Source organism: Maylandia zebra, linkage group LG22, assembly GCF_041146795.1.
Source record: "Maylandia zebra isolate NMK-2024a linkage group LG22, Mzebra_GT3a, whole genome shotgun sequence".
In the NCBI taxonomy this organism is placed as follows: domain Eukaryota; kingdom Metazoa; phylum Chordata; class Actinopteri; order Cichliformes; family Cichlidae; genus Maylandia; species Maylandia zebra.
Window position 1 is genome coordinate 18,380,105 of NC_135187.1, and position 16,653 is coordinate 18,396,757.

Genomic DNA, 16,653 nt, shown 5'->3' on the forward strand with positions numbered 1-16,653 from the left:
ACATCTAAAGGAGCCAGCTGAGGTGGTTCAGACAAGGATGCTCCTGGGCGCCTCCTGGGGTTGGTGTTCCTGGCATGTCCCACTCCGGGCCCCGGGGCAGACCCAGGACACGCTGGAGAGATTATATCTCTTGGCTCCCCCGGATAAGCTGGAGGAGGTGGCTGGGGAGAGGGAGGTCTGGGCTTCTCTGCTTAGGCTGTTGCCCCAGCGACCCAGCCCCGGATAAAGCGGATGAAGATGGATGGATGGAATTATCTTGCATAAATAGGCTGTTGATTTTCTTTACTCATTTCAGGTATTAAAAGCAAAATAGCTGCATGTTTAATCATCTGGGAATTTACCCAGATTTATTTATTTATTTAGACAGAGATCTTGACCCACCCAATGTTCAACACAAAGTTACGCCGATGGTGCTTAGCTTCCAAGATAATACGAGATCGGCCGTGCTTAGGGTGGTGTGGCATTGGTTGCCTCACAGCAAAAAGGTCCTGGGCATGAATCCACCAGATGGCTGAGATGTGTGTGGAGTTTGCATGTTCTCTCCGTGTCTGTGTGGGTTCTCTCCAGGTACTCCGGCTTTCTCAAGTGTGCATATTAGGTTAAGTGGCGACTATAACTGGCTGTAGGTGTGATAGTTGTCTCTCAACAGATTGAAGACATGTTCAGAGTGTACCCCACCTCTCACCCCGTGATAGCAGTGATAGGGAGACAAAATGGATGGATGTTTTTTTTAATATATAAAATTAAGTAAAGTGCTTTTAACTTATATTAAATGTGAAGCATTTTTCAAGTAAAGACAATTCTGCTGTGTACAGCTTCATTTGCTTTGTCACGATCAGATGTTATGCTGCCGTGTTTAAGATCTTTCCTCGCTACCTTTAATGCATTTTACTGTAACTGCTAAAACCACAGCATCCCCTTAAATCGGGGATTCCTCATTTCACAAAAATACACCAAATGGGCAGTTAGGGAGAAGTTTGTCTTCTGCAAATGCTACATTGGCTGCTTTAAAGGAAAAAGTGGTTTCTTTGGAGAACGTGTTCCTGTCTGAATCCTTGTAAATGAGTCAGTGTGCTGTTTTTCTCCATGGCAAAACACCAGTGCTGACTCAGCAGACTTCCAGAGTTCTCATTTCTATAAGAGTCCACTGTAACAAAGTCGTTTGTGCAGGCACTACCAACAGTTTGTACCCCTCAAATCCCACACGGATCCAGGGTCATTTCTGCCAACCATCATCTGGAGATGAGGTTGGATTTGGATTTTTCTGAAACTTGAAAACATGAATTATTATTGTGATGTGTTTCCTCCTGATATAAAGTAAATGCATTCAGTTTCAGTCTTTTATCAGTTTAACTTTTCTTTTGTCTGTTTTTGTTTGCCTTTTCACTCTCTCTGGGCTCTCCACCTGTACTCGAATGCACCGGTAGTGATAACATTAAACAAAGTGCTGTGCAGGTAGAAATGTGTGTGTGTGTGTTGGTGCGCACTTTGGCTGTCCTTTGTCCTAAATCATCTATCATCTATCATAAAGAACACACCTTCTTTGATAGGCCCCTGATAGCGCGCGCACACACACACACACACACACACACACACACACGCACACGCACACACACACACACCTACACACAGAGTTATGGCTTATGTTCAGTCCTGTTCCCGAGGGTGTGTCTCCTGTTTGAGTGTCTGCCTGTTCATCCATGTCCTAATCTGTAAAGTACTCATGTACTCACATACACTGCAGTGGCCATATTCCTGAGCTCGCGCTTTAAGCACAATGCACTTAAGAAGTGCATACAGCATACAGCTGTGTGAGTGCAGACAAGGGAAACCATACTATATGCATGTTTGTGAAATCAAAGTGAGGGCCATGAGAGAAAGTATGATCGGCTTCTGATAACAAACACTAGCAGGTACAAAGACGCTGAAACACAGGGCGCGGCAGCTGCCAGGAATGTGCTCAAGGCATCTCACCACACCCAACCTCTCTCTCGCTTTCTCGCTCCCTCTCTCTTTTTTACACACTCTCTCTTCCTTGCTCAACCCCTCTCTTCCCCCCTGATCTCCTCCCTCTCTTGAGTCACCCAGCCGGCTTGGAACAGGTATGCAGGTCCAGACAGGAGCTAAATCCAAGCTTGCACCTTAGCAGGGCTGGCTTAGTAGGCTGTGTCAGGTATATTTGAATTCAAAAAACCTTTATTGACAAGGCTTCTTCAAAATTGACAGTAGAATTAGATGAAGATGAAGAAATCCTGTGACCTTTTTTTTTTATAGATAGATAGATAGATAGATAGATAGATAGATAGATAGATAGATAGATAGATAGATAGATAGATAGATAGATAGATAGATAGATAGATAGATAGATAGATAGATAGATAGATAGAGCAAAAGTTTTGAGACACTCCTCATTTCTTTATGCTTTGCCAGGAAAATGAAAAATAGGTGCAGCGACTTATTGAAGGATCTTGAAAGTCAATATTTGCCAGATAAACTTTTTTTCCGTTAATTAGTTTTTGAGAATACCTCTCCAAATAAAATGTCTAAAGAAAATGTAGAATTGATTCCTTGATTCTCCGTTAAGTGTAAACACAACACAGGTTCATCCCTTGAGTTAGGGATGCCTTTTTACGCCGATGCTGATTCATACGTCGGTTTTAAGAAATATAATAAGTAAAAACACAAACAAGACTCTCTGAAAATGGCCAGTTACAAGGACTGGACTGAAAATAAGAGAAAAGGCAGCCAATGTCCAAGGAAAAACTTTGAAAAACCTTCACAAAGCACAGAGAACCATTGCTCACGACTGGCTGGCCCTCCTGGGAGCAAAAGGTAAAGAAATGTCAGAGTTTTGTTTATATTATAGGAGGCGTTTCTCATTTTTGTCCATCCCATTTATGTTCATGGTGCTGTGCTTGCGTGTATAATACGAAGCAATTCAAAAGCACCACAAGCCCCAAAACCACCGCAAAGTTCACGTCATGTGATCAGTCAAACAAACATGAAGGCTGTACTGTTGTGTTGCTAGGAGACCCTAATAAACCATGGCATTTTTCTCTTTGTGACCGTTTCATAGTCACATTTTTTCCTTTAGTCTCAGAGTGCAGAACAGAGTGATATGAGTCAAAATCTGGAGTATCTGTATCTGACTTCATGTCTTATCACCGCGTGTGTCCATGTCTGCTGCAGCTTCCAGTGCAGACTTAATCACCATTTTCTAGGAGCAACAATAAGAGGAGGTTGCTCTTTGAGTGTGCCCTTCTTTGTCTGTCTCCACACTGCTCTCTGTGAGCTTTCCCAGCATGCTTTTCTCACGATGTAATGTCACACCGGAGTATAAGGTGACTCCCTGGAGCCAGAGGCTTTGAGGTCATCTTTACACCACTGTGCCGAGAGGAAAGGTGCCCAACGCTGTACAGTACACTGTACTGTAGGTGGCTGTGTGGGGGGGAGCTGTGTTTCTGTGGAGTTTGAGTAAACGTGGAGTCTAATGCTAACAATACAACACTGCATTCACCATTACTACCCAGGGTCTGATGATAAATATTGATAAATATTGGTACATCTGAGTGTTTAATGACCTGATTATATTTTTTATGTTGTTCCAAAAGATGACACCTGCATAATCCCTGCTAATTGGATCTAAAATTAATTTAATGAGCTTGACAAACTGGCGTGTGACTGTGTGCGTTTCTGCTTCATCCAGAGCCTGAAGCCTGACGCCTAAAGCCTTCCAAGGAGACTCTGTTCATTTTTAGTACTGGGCGGGCCCTTGTTATGAACTATAAACAGCTCAGGTAGAAGGAAAGTCCCCAATGAGAGTGCAGCGTTTTCATTTACAGTAAGTATGTGTTCCTGGTGCGATGCAGAGAAATGACAGACCAGCGCCACTACATACTTTGGGCAGGTGTTGTCGTTTTAACGCTATTATTACCACCTGTCACACGTGATGGTAATGATTATTTATGAAACAATGTGCATAACTTCACAGACAGACGGACACAAAGTCTGAGCAAACAAGGGGCTGATTTATCAAAGCTGGATGCCTTTCGACTGAAAGCCTGCTGTGACCTGCTGCTGCTCAGTCAATCAAAAAGGAAAGGAAAACAAGAACACCCGAGGCCTTCCCTTTAACAACTATTTTTTTGGGGGGGGTTTAAATATAGTTTTATATCAGGTAAAATGACATATTTTAGAGGGCTTGGTCCACCTTTGGACATGAATGTCACCAGACAAGACAGATTTGTTCCAGGACCTCACGGATCACTGCTAACTCCTAAGTGAAGTTCAGACCTTTATAATGTGGTTTTGGATGAACCTTATTAGACATGAAACGTGCTTCAGATTCACAGTTGTGGTCAGAAGTTTAGAGACACTCACCTTGAACTTGAATGCCATGGTAATTTTAGGGCTTTTAATAATTTCTTTGAGCTGTTCTTTTTCCAAAGTGGAAAGATTGTACCACGAACAATATTAATAACTTTAAAAGACAAGAATTGGGTGCACAAGTTTGAATTTTTTTTTGGATTTTCTCTAATCCATACAGAGTCAGAAGTATCCATACATACAGCCCCACTAATATTTTGTCATTTCTCTGCACCTTTGAAAGTTGCACTTCAACAACAAGCTTCTGGTTCTATTCTGGCTTGATATTTGACTTCTCTTCTTTGCAGGAGGGTTCATTTAGATTGGTTGGTTTACTGGCACGTACATGCTGTTTAGCCTAGTCCACAAATTTTCAGGAGGGTTGAGGTTGGTGTTTTGAAAAGCCAAAAGCTTAAGGTTAATCTGCTTTATCCAATCCAAAACCAGTTTTGTTGGTACACCCAACACCTACCTTAGATTTGAAAAGAAGCTGAAGAAGTGCATCCACTTTGTGCACTGTACCTGTACCACTAGCAATAAAACAGCCCTGCAGCATGATGCTACCACCACCATGCTTGACAGGCACGTGGCCTCTCCTTCATGGTCAATCTTGGCACAATAGCTTTTTTTCCAAACCAATTTCCTGTCACTGAGGGTGACAGATTGGGTCTTCCCAGAGACCTTGGCAAAGTAGCGACATATCTGAATAAACTTGTACTTGCAAATGTATGAACTGATGATCTTGGAGTCAGTACTTGTTTGGAAATGGATCTTGAACTTTCCTGTTCTTCTGAGTATCAGTCAATCCAGTGAGTGCAGTTACGCAAATCCTTTTTATGATTGCAAAGAGAAACTGCCAGTTGTAGTCAGTCATGTGATGTTTACAGCTCTTGGCTATTTTAAATTAAAGTACACTATAGAGCCTTCAGCACCACTTACTAAAAGACCAAAGTGAGTGTATATATAATTTTGATCCTGTGGGGATTAGAGAAAATCCAAAATAAATTAATACTTGTGCACTCAATTATTATTAAAGATATGTGATATACAGTCATTCGACCCTGGAAAAAGAACAGTTCAAAGAATTTATCAAAAGCTCAAGATCACATTAAGATTTAAGTCACTAATGAGTGGATACAAACTTCTGACCACGACTGCAAATCTCAAGAGGTTCTGTTTGTACTAATAACTCTGACTTGAACTCTGCCAAAGTGTCATATGTGGGCTGCAGGATGAAACTGCAGATCAGCAGGTGACTAAGAATGTTAAAGGTGTAAACATGCAGCGATGTAATGATGGCTATCTGCCACAAAACAGGCTGACGAGACAGTTCGACCTATGACTGAATTTAGAGAAATGTACCCTGATCACTGAAGACAGAAAATATCTGTGGATGTTTTTAGCAGGTGACTTTTGTGGGGGTCATTTAGAGTCATCAGTACGACCTTATGTGGTTCCTCTCCCCAGCTTTCCAGCCATACTAAATATGTTATATGTAACCACACTTACGTATCGTAATGGAAAGCTGATCCTGCTTAGAAGAAACCATCTTATGACAGGAGTCCAGAGTCCTTAAAGCCTTGTTTCCACTGAGCTCCAGAGGATCATCAGCAGTGGAGCATGGTGTTAGCTATCTGTGTTATACTGCCCTCTACTGGGCGGAACTTGAAAGTGTCCTTAGCGGAAGTTTAAAATAGTTTGCAAATCTCTTCAAAATGTAACAAAAACCTCGAATAATAAACGCAATCCACTGACGAAGGCGACTAAACGTGTTTTTCCTTAGACTTGATAGCAATAAGATTAAAAAATACAAAAGGAGCTCTTGAAGAGGGTAAAATAATTGATCAATTGTGGAAAATGATAAATAAATAAACTGTTGTTAACTCCCATCTTGTAATTCTGAGGTTTATTGTTACACTTTCACTGATATTGCTATAAATGAAATCATGTTTTTAACCGAGTCTCACATTATTGTGCTGCCCTTTTTTAATGTTTTGACGACTCTGTGCATGATTCAGTGCTGTAGATTATTCATAAAATCCACTTCTAAAATAGGGCACGCATATTCAAACGTCAGGAAAACTGGGATCAAACTGTGGCGCAAACACTTTGTTTATGTTGTTGATGTTTCGCGAGCTCTGCGTCATATTTTCGCACAGACTGAAGGGAAAATGAAACTGATGTTAAGTTTCGATTCCACCCCAAAGCTAATATTAGAGCATATATACAGAAGCTGCCTGCAGGTCAACATTCACGAATCAAACGCTGATTATTTCACGTCGACGTTTCACCTCAGCGGACAGAGTTAATCCACAGCCGAGCAGCATGGGCAGATCCACAGGTAAGACATCATTTATTTCATTGAGTATTTTATTAATATGAGGTGGAAAAAAAATTTTTTTTTTAATTTCTTGCAGTGTTTGTTTTGATCACCATGGCTGCTGCGTCAGCATTTAAGTAGCAGCGTTAAACTTCTTAATTTAAAACCGAGGAGGGGAAAACAGCTTTTTGATGAGCTTGATGATTTTTTTTACATTTATTTTTCACTGTCTGCTCTTTTTTCTTAATTTTTGCTTTTTTCTATCCAAATGACAGTGATGTTGTGTAGTTTAGTTTGTTTTTGTGTTCTTAGTTTTTCTTTTTTTTACTCCTTTGTGCAGAATGGATTCCTGCTTTATGGTTAGACGTCTTTAATGACCTGCTGTATGAGGACAATCAGCTTGATTATGAAGACCAGTGGACTCTCAACTTTAGCTACAGCCAGACAGACACAGTCACCAAGGACGAGAGGAAAAGAGGCTGGAAGGTTTATGCCCACTGTGCCCGTGGAAAGTACGTTCCCTGAATACTCTCAACATTTCTTGCGTTAATTTCCTTCAAATAGAGCCTGTGTGAGGTAACAGTCACTGAAAATATTAATACATATGCTGCAAAGGAGACATAGATACAAATATTTCCTTGCTATGGTTACGCAGTCTCCACCCATTCCTGTCCACATGAGCAAACAGCTGATCTGATGACATGTCTGTGTGACAGCTGTCTCACAAAGCAGTCTACTCAAATGGAGAGAAACTTGTTCTGCCACCTGGTTAAATAAGTTACCTGAGCGAGTTTCTTCTTCTAACCTAAAATCAGAAAGAAAGTTGGACCCACGAGGTGCCAGACTGCCCACTAAAGCCTTGTGTGTCTCCTAGTCTGTTTTCCACTCAAAGGAAGCACAACGTTCATTTAATTAATGAGGAACAAGGGAGGAAAGAAGCAGTTCATTTTCTAGAAACAGAACTGAGGATTGCACAAAAAGTCTTATCATTTCTTATTCCTCGTGGTTTATCTCTACGTGGCAGTCACACCTCAATAAGCAAATGATAAGCGTGAGAAAGAAGGGGAAAAAGGACTGATTTGGCCTGTGGTGATTTGTCATCATCCTTCCATCCAACCTCAACCATACTGGCCCCATCCACCCTCCCCTATAAAGTCATCTGGCTAGAAAGTTATACGGTTTAGAAGAGCAATATGATAAAGCAGCTGCGATATGGGAAAAGTGAACGCCTGCACTGAGATAGCAAGGTTAGCGATAACTACTAGGCTGAAAATAACTCTGTGCTCTGTATCTAATCCCTTCTCCACAGATTTCAGTGTGCGTCCTGCAGAAAGACCTGGCCCTCAGCACGAGTGGTGGTGTTGTTCCGGTACCGGCTTCAGAGGGGCCGCGGGACAGTGATCATGCGGCCCTTCGGTCAGGCCTGTCGTCGGTGCCAAGATGGTTTTGAGCTTGGTGGATTTTCCGAGAATGAGGTGGAACATGCTCTGCTGAGGGTGTTTGCCAAAATCAGGAAGAACTGCTACGGCGAGGATGATGATGATGACGACGATGTGTCATCCACAGAGTCCACCGTAGTGCGGACCAGACCCCACGAGGACACCCTGTGTGAGGCATGCTGTATGGGCATTTGCTGTCAGGATGACAGCTAGAAGTGTGTGCATGCGTGTTTGTGTGTGTGTGTGTGTGTGTGTGTGTGCGCGTGTGTGTGTCTATCAAAGTGTGAGTGCCATGACAGCCTCCTTTTCCAGTTTGCACATGAAATTTTCTTCAGCAATTTGAAGTTTAAAGGCTCTTTACTGTTATGAAGGTTCTTGGTGTGGTAAAAAAACAACAACAAAAAAACAGGACCAATCACCAGATATGATAAATTTTCTATATTTTTTTATTGTATTGTATTCGTACTAATTAAGTAATAAAATTTTGTGAAATTGTGATCAAGTTGGGTTTCTCCGATCTATTTTTTTTATTTTTCTTGAATTGATCTTTTACTGTAATAGACATGAGAATAAATGGGATTTATGGGATGGGATTTTATAGAAGCTGAAATTAATTTAGATCATCCTTCAAAAGAACTGCCCAAAAAAAGTTCCTGCAGATGTTTCAGGATGTCTGACGAGAGGCGAGATTTGGTTCAGGAAGGATTTATTTGCACGTAACACAAATTTAGAGTAACCTGAGTCAAATATGGAAAAATCCAGCACTGTCATTATGTTGAGCTGAGCTACAAAACTGCTGGCCTTGATTTTTTTTTTTTTTTATGGGAACGTGATAATAAACTTCAACTACACATAAAAATATAAAACACCACAGGAAGCTCGAGTCCACAGTAATGTTAAAGCCTGAACTACTAAACTGACATACGTGTGCACGAATACTGGTTCAATGACTTCAGGCTTCCTATTCTGAGCACCTCCCATTGTTTTCATTTATTTTCATTTTCTATTGTTGTTACCGTGTAAAGTCAAAAAGGGAGAGCAGCGAAAAATATTTAACAGCGAAAGTTTAGAGCATATTTTCACTTTCAAAGAATAATTTACAAACATTTCAATTATTTTCATTCATTATTTTTTGCACAAATATTGTGTAACCACAGAACACAGAGGCACAAGTATAAAATGCATCCAAAGCATCATTAATACAGACATAACACTAAATATATATTATTTCCCCTTAATTTACTAGAAATTAATAGACAACAGTAAAAATCACCTGCGAAGCTCTAAAACTGGGTAAAAACAATTAGAAAAGTTTGATAAGCTTTCTTCTTCATCCAAACATTCAGGAATGAGCCAAAGATTATAGTTATCACAGAGCTTATCAGGACAGACATGCAGCAGTTTTGCTGAAGGTGACTGTGCTCCGGGGTGTTTTTACAAAATACACAGGAGAAAATTCCCCACGGGTGTGAAGTGCTTTCAGATAAGAATGCCACAGCGCAGAGGAAAGTCACAGGAGAATCAAGAACACATGAGAAAACTCAACTTCATATTTAGTTGTTTATGTCAGGTAATAAGTAACACTTCAGGACACTCTCCTGACTCCTGCAGGAGCTCCTTTATTTCCCATATCTGCATCTTTTGACCTGGCACAGGTTTTGCACTGGATGCACTTCCTGATATGAGCAGCAGTGATAGTGCACTATCATTTGATTCAGTTTATCCTATCTGTCCAGAAGTTGATTCTGTTCATCTGGACGTAGCGTTTTCAGTGGGAGAAACGCTTCGTCACTCATCCAAGTGACTTATTCAGTCTCAGCTGACTGCAGGTTTCCCCAACCTTATAAACAGTACATTTGCACAATGACTGAAACCAGCCCACTGAAGGAACAAAGGGCTGTGAGGTCAGTTCCTTCATCATAATTATGCAAATTCTCATAACCGTTGATTAACAACCACTGATCAACCTGCAGTCAGCTGAGACTTCCGCCGGGTTGCAGGGGCAGCAGCCCGAGCAGAGAAGCCCAGAATAGGAACATGAAATATCCTGAGTTTCAGTATCTGTTAGTTTATTGAAATAAAAGAATACGTAAATAAATGAGTGTGTGTTAGCCCTGCGACAGACTGGCGACCTGTCCAGGGTGTACCCCGCCTCTCGCCCTATGACAGCTGGGATTGGCTCCAGCACCCCCCGCGACCCTGAAAAGGATAAGCGGTAGCGAATGGATGGATGGATGGACGTAAATAAATGAGTAATATTAATAATAAAAACTTGCCTGGTGAGGCATTTATTGAGACTATGGTTGTCTACAGGACTAAGAGTGGCTGCTTGTTTTTATTGTTGTACCTGTACAGATGTTCTTGCCTCTGACATATGTCCTCCGTGCATGAACGATAAAAACTAAAACTGAAACATTTGCAAACAATAAAAACTAAACTGAAAAGAGCAAACACTCTGGAAATGAACTGAAACTACACTGAATCGAGAGGAAAAAGTCCAAGTAAATGATGCAATAGTGGAGACTGCATGGAAAAGGAAAGCAATGTTAAGTTTCGCTTTCCAAACACACACCTGAGAAGGTGGAACTGCCCTCCTCGGGCAGTTTTACAAAAACTGCTACCACCAGGAGGGTGACAGTGGGAGGTCATCATCAGAGCCTGAAACGAGGACCAAACCCCACGAGAAGAACCAGGCATGCCGCATGGGCATTTGCTGTGTGGATGATGAGAATGATGACTAATGTGTGTGTTTGTGTGTGTGTGTGTGGGGGGGGGGGGGGTTCTTTTGGGATTTTTTAATGCATTTTGCACACAAACCTTTCCTTCATATTTTAACGTTACCAGTCTTTTTGCTTCCCGTGAGCTAGCCAGGGAGCACAGCCGTTTATTGACATCTGCAGAAGAACACTGCCGCTAGCTAACTGCTCAGCGCGGCAACAGCACAGCAACAACAACAACACACAGGGCGCCCTCTGACCCCGGAAGGGCACACCGTCGCAGCGAGAAGGCGTCACCCGTCACTATGGCAACACAAACAAAACATAACTGTACAAACAGAACCCCGAACAGCCCTGACCCGCTACAATATATATCCTGCTGCTTTTACACACGCACTCACATGCGTAATAGAAGGGGGGGGGGGGGGGGGGGGGGGGTTCTTTTGGGATTTTTTAATGTATTTTGCACACAAGCCTTTCCTTCATATTTTAAAGTTACCAGTCTTTTTATGATACACATTAATTGTACCGTATGTGATTCTATTACTTTTGTGGTTTTCTTTGTATTTGATTTGTGGCTACTAATAAAGTCTTAAGTCTGATCAAGTCTTCTTTTATGGCTTTTATTACTTTCTGGATTTGTTTTGTGAGACAGAAATTACTGCACTTTTACATGAATAATCTCAGTTTATCTGTTTATCGCACTCATCTACATTTTAGATGAAGTTCAAATGTGGTTAACGTTGAAACTACACATGATTTATAAGTGATTAGTACACATGATTAGACATGAAAAGCAAATGAGGTTGTGTAGTTCTTGACTGTTCTTGACTAAAGCACGAAGGTGACCGACTGACTTTTGCCCGTAATGTTAGGCGGCGATCATACACTGATACCCTCTTAGCCAATTCAGTTTTCACCCACAGCCACCAAAAATCTACAAAATAATTAAATGTACCAGTTAAATAAGAGCACACTGTGTTGTAACCGGCTTGTTTAGGTCGGACATGGCTGCATGGAAAATGAAAGCGATGTTAAGTTTCGTTTTCCAAACGCACAGCTGCTCTCAGGATATAAACAGAGACGCTCCAGCAGCAGAGCCACATTCACCACTCGAACAACATCAGCGACTCATCGCATCAGCTGGAAGCTCTTCAGTTAACAGACAATCGATCAACATGGACACAGGTAACATGGTTTAGCTTAGAATTTGCACCTGTGCTGGTTGTTTGGATCTTTGGTGTACTGTAAAACAGACCGCTTTGCTTTGTGACAGCATCAGCTTAACTTATCGTCTTCTCTTGTCCAGAATGGACCGCTTCTTTATGGTTGGACACATTTAACGAACTGCTGAATGAGGACAATGAGCTGGACTATGGAGACCGGTGGACTCTCAACTTCAACTACAATCAGACAGACAGAGTCACCGAGGAGGAGAGGAGGAGAGGCTGGAAGGTCTCCACATATTGCGCCCGTGGAAAGTATGTGCCGCACGTCCTACATTTATAAACTTTCAAATATGCAGGTCATATGAATACATGAGTGTTTGTTCGCTTTATGTGGCGCTCACAGTATTATTTCAACCAGAGTCGTAGCTATTCAAGTGGAAAGAGCAAGATATAGATGCAAGCGCGTAAAATATATTTGGACCTAACACAGTCTAATCGTTTCTCCACAGTTTTGAGTGTGCATCCTGCACAAGAACCTGGGCTTCAGCGCGGGTAGTGTTGGTGTTCCGGTACCGGCTGCTGAGGGGCCAGGGGACGGTGATCATGCGTCCTTTTGGTCAGGCCTGTATTCGATGCAGAGGCAACAAATTCAATCTCCCTGGTTTCGCGGAAAAAGAGGTGGAACAAGCCCTCCTCAGGCAGTTTTACAAAATTCGGAAAAACTGCTACCGCGAGGAAGATGATGATGAAGATAGTGGGAGATCATCATCAGAGTCTGAAGCGAGGACCAAACCCCACGAGAAGAACCTGTGCCAGGCATGCCGCATGGGCATTTGCTGTGTGGATGATGAAGATGATGATTAATGTGTGTGTGTGTGTGTGTGTGTGTGTGTGTGTGTGTGTGTGTGTGTGTGTGTGTGTGTGTGTGTGTGTGTGTGCGCGCGCGCGCGCGCGCGTAAGATGATGACTAATGTGTGTGTTTGTGTGTGTGTGTGTGTGGGGGGGGGGGGGGGGGGGGTGTTCTTTTGGTATTTTTTAATGCATTTTGCACACAAACCTTTCCTTCATATTTTAAAGTTACCAGTCTTTATAGGATACACATTAATTGTACTGTATGTGATTCTATTACTTTTGTGTGATTTTCATTGTATTTGTGGCTAATAATAAAGTCTTAAGTCTGATTAAGTCTTCTTTTATGGATTTTATTACTTTCTGGATTTGTTTTGTGAGGCAGAAATTACTGCACTTTTACATGACGCACTCATCTACACTGTAGATGAAGTTCAAATGTGGTTAACGTTGAAACTACACATGATTTATAAGTGACTACTAGTACACATGATTAAACATGAAAAGCACACACTCACCAAAATTAATCTTTAAAATAATGAAATGTGCCTTGTAGCCAGTTTAATAACAGCATGCTCTTTTGTAACCGGCTTGTTTAGGTCGGACATGGCTGCATGGAAAATGAAAGCGATGTTAAGTTTCGTTTTCCAAACGCACAGCTGCTCTCAGGATGTAAATAGAGACGCTTCGTGCAGCAGAGCAACATTCGCGACTTGATAAGCATCAGTGACTTATCGCATCAGCCAGAAGTTCTTCGGTTTACAGAACAAAACATCGAGAAATATGGCCACATCGACAGGTAACTTTTTAAATGTATTTTTTTTATTTTGCGGCAGTGAAACGTTTCTTTTGATTAGGTGTGCATCACTTGCACATCACACCACACAATTTCTTCTGCTTTTACACAACATTAAATAACACTGATCTCTGTAAAAGTGTATGATTCACTGAGATCATCAGCCTAACTTATTTCCCTCTCCTGTCCAGAATGGACTCCTTCTTTGTGGTATGCAGTGTTGGGAAGGTTACTTTTAAAATGTATTCCGTTACAGAATACAGAATACATGCCCCAAAATGTATTCTGTAACTTATTCCGTTACGTTACTCAATGAGAGTAACGTATTCTGAATACTTTGGATTACTTAATATATTATCGTGCTTTTTACAACAACGTGAATGTACTATTGCTGTGTGATTTATTACTATTACTGAAGGTCCGCGACTCCGAACTGTAGTAAAGGGACCTCTGACTAATACGGCGGGGTCCCTGTCGGCTCATAGCCGAAAAATAGCTTTACTTTGTTGTGTGGGTCAATTTTTCTTGCGAGAGACAGAGAGAGGCGTTGAAAGACTGCTCCAACGGAACTTATTGTTTTCGGAGGAAAACACGAACACGGTGTACAGTCGAGTCTTAATAGCTTACTTACAACTGGGCTCGTCAGGCACTCTTCTTGGCTGCAGTGGTTATTATTATATTTACATGCTTCCAGCTCCCGTTTTTCCTCGACGGCAACTCGTACCTTTCCACTCGCCTTTTTCTCCCTCCTCGCGCTCACAGACACATAACGTGTATGGCAGTGCATTCTCCCTGCAACATGGACTACACTGCCCATGATGCTACATTCTTTAGAGCTATGCTTGTAGCATTCTGCCTGTTAGCTTAGCACAACAACGAAAAGGCGCTCTCTCACCCAGGAAACACACAGTCGCAGAGAGAGAGAGAGCGTCGCCCTGTAACCATGGCAACCGTAACGCTGCCGCCTGGAACGAAAGAACGTAGCTGTCAAACAAAACCCAAACAGTCCTGACCCGCGACAAAATGAAACAGGAAAGTACCGCAGTGTAGGCCTAATCCATTTATTTCAACAAAGTAACTGTATTCTGAATACCACCTTTTTAAACGGTAACTGTAACGGAATACAGTTACTCATATTTTGTATTCTAAATACGTAACGGCGGTACATGTATTCCGTTACTCCCCAACACTGGTGGTATGACACCTTCAATGAACTGCTGGATGATGACAGTGAGCTGGACTATGGAGACCGGTGGACTCTTAAGGTTAACTACAACAAGACAGATGAAATCACTTATGAGGAGAGGAAGAAAGGCTGGAAGGTCTCCACTCACCAAGCAAACGGAAAGTATGTTAACTTATAAACAATAAAAACGTAAACATATGTAAAGTAATAGTTACTGAAAATGTGAAACAACAGCAAGACAACATAAAAATATTAAAAATATATAAAAATATATAAATCCATAGCAACAGCATAGCAAAACCAGAAGAAAAAAAGGAGGCAACATGTTTCAGACTGTGGGTGTAGTTGTAGTTTTCCATCTCCACCTTCTCTCTGATCACATGAGTGTGCAGGTTCTCTGACAAATGATCGTGTGACTGGGAGGAGGTTGCACACAGAATCAAAACAATGTCATTCTGTGATTAAAAAACTGGTTCTGCTGCTAAATGTAATTTCTTTATGGTGACTCAGAGAACCACACAATACTGTTTGAGCCACAGACTCATAGGGAGGCTCAGTTACTACATGTGGAAAAAGCAAGCTATAAATGTAAGTACACAAAAATAAATGTGTACCTCACAGCATGTAATCATTTCTCCACAGATTTCAGTGTGTATCCTGCAAAAAGACCTGGGATTCAGTGCAGGTGAGGTTGGTGTTCCGGTACCGGCTGCTGGGGGGCCAAGGGACAGTGATTATGCGTCCTTTTGGTCAGGCCTGTCTTCGCTGTAGAGGTGACAAGTTCAATCTCCCTGGTTTTGACAAGAAAGAGGTGGAACAAGCCCTCCTCAGGCAGTTTTACAAAATTCGGAAAAACTGCTACCATGAGGAGGATGAGGAGAAGGCTGAAGACAATGGAAGACCATCATCAGAGTCTGAAGCGAAGACCAAACCCCACAAAAACCACCTGTGCCAGGCATGCCGTGTGGGCCATTGCTGTGTGGATGACAAGGATGCTAACTAGAGTGTGTGTGTGTGTGTGTGTGTGTGTGTGTGTGTGTGTGTGTGTGTGTGTGTGTGTGTGTGTGTGTGTGTGTGTGTGTGTGTGTGTGTGCTAAAAGTGCTCAGAGAAACTCTTTTCTTGTTTACTGGTTCCTGGGATACTCTATCTGTTTTGCACTTGAAGTTAACAGTTTTAAGAGTACGATCCACATTCATGGTGCAGTATATGATCATATCACTTTTGTGTGTGTTCATTGTATTTTGTGGCTATTAATAAAGTCTGATCAAGTCTTGTTTATGGTGTTTGGTTTGTTATGGATTTGTTTTGTGTGGCAGACGTGCTAGAAATTGCTGTACTTCACATTCATCTATAGATCAGATCTTTTTTCCACCCCATTTATTTGATAGTCATACCAGATACAAGTAAAAACATGAAACCAGAAATGCTGGTATTATACTAAAACGTACATGCCATAGAAGTAACAATGGTCAGTTTTAGCTGTCGGGGAAGCTTATGAATGCTCCCAAATTCTAACAGCATGGCAAATCAAGGTACAGCCGGAGTCATACTAAACTGCAGGCTATAGAGTCAGTCTTGCAAATTCTCCCAGATAAAGTAACTGCATGCAAAGTACCTCAAAAACGTGTGCAACAGTGTACCTACATGTTTAAACAAGGAGTGACTGCATCAGACAGTATTTGATCTAGTTTTTTTCCTGCTTTACATGAATGTAACATGGTGTTGGTTTGAGGCCTGTCACATCTGAATGCCTTATAAGAATAAAGGGAAGCTACAGTTTATCTTGATCATCTTGTGTGACACTTGTTTAT

General features: G+C 41.7%; 3 protein-coding genes across 3 annotated transcripts; all 3 read left to right on the top strand.

Moving 5' to 3' along the window:
- Positions 1-3,137: 3,137 nt before the first annotated feature.
- Positions 3,138-8,622, top strand: LOC101486485 (receptor-transporting protein 3). The gene is made up of 3 exons (XM_012918316.3): positions 3,138-6,706; positions 7,026-7,197; positions 7,995-8,622. The coding sequence occupies exons 1-3, from the start codon at positions 6,691-6,693 to the stop codon at positions 8,335-8,337; spliced, it is 531 nt and encodes a 176-aa protein (XP_012773770.1). The 5' UTR covers positions 3,138-6,690; the 3' UTR covers positions 8,338-8,622.
- Positions 8,623-11,910: 3,288 nt separating this feature from the next.
- LOC101486195 (receptor-transporting protein 4) lies at positions 11,911-13,195 on the top strand. Its single transcript, XM_004548111.5, has 3 exons — positions 11,911-12,029; positions 12,151-12,322; positions 12,520-13,195. Exons 1-3 carry the CDS (start codon positions 12,020-12,022, stop codon positions 12,872-12,874), a joined length of 537 nt encoding a protein of 178 aa, XP_004548168.2. The 5' UTR covers positions 11,911-12,019; the 3' UTR covers positions 12,875-13,195.
- Positions 13,196-13,508: 313 nt separating this feature from the next.
- Positions 13,509-16,116, top strand: LOC101485887 (receptor-transporting protein 4). Its single transcript, XM_024798308.2, has 4 exons — positions 13,509-13,658; positions 13,847-13,862; positions 14,848-15,003; positions 15,484-16,116. Exons 1-4 carry the CDS (start codon positions 13,643-13,645, stop codon positions 15,842-15,844), a joined length of 549 nt encoding a protein of 182 aa, XP_024654076.2. The 5' UTR covers positions 13,509-13,642; the 3' UTR covers positions 15,845-16,116.
- The last annotated feature ends 537 nt before the right edge of the window (positions 16,117-16,653 follow it).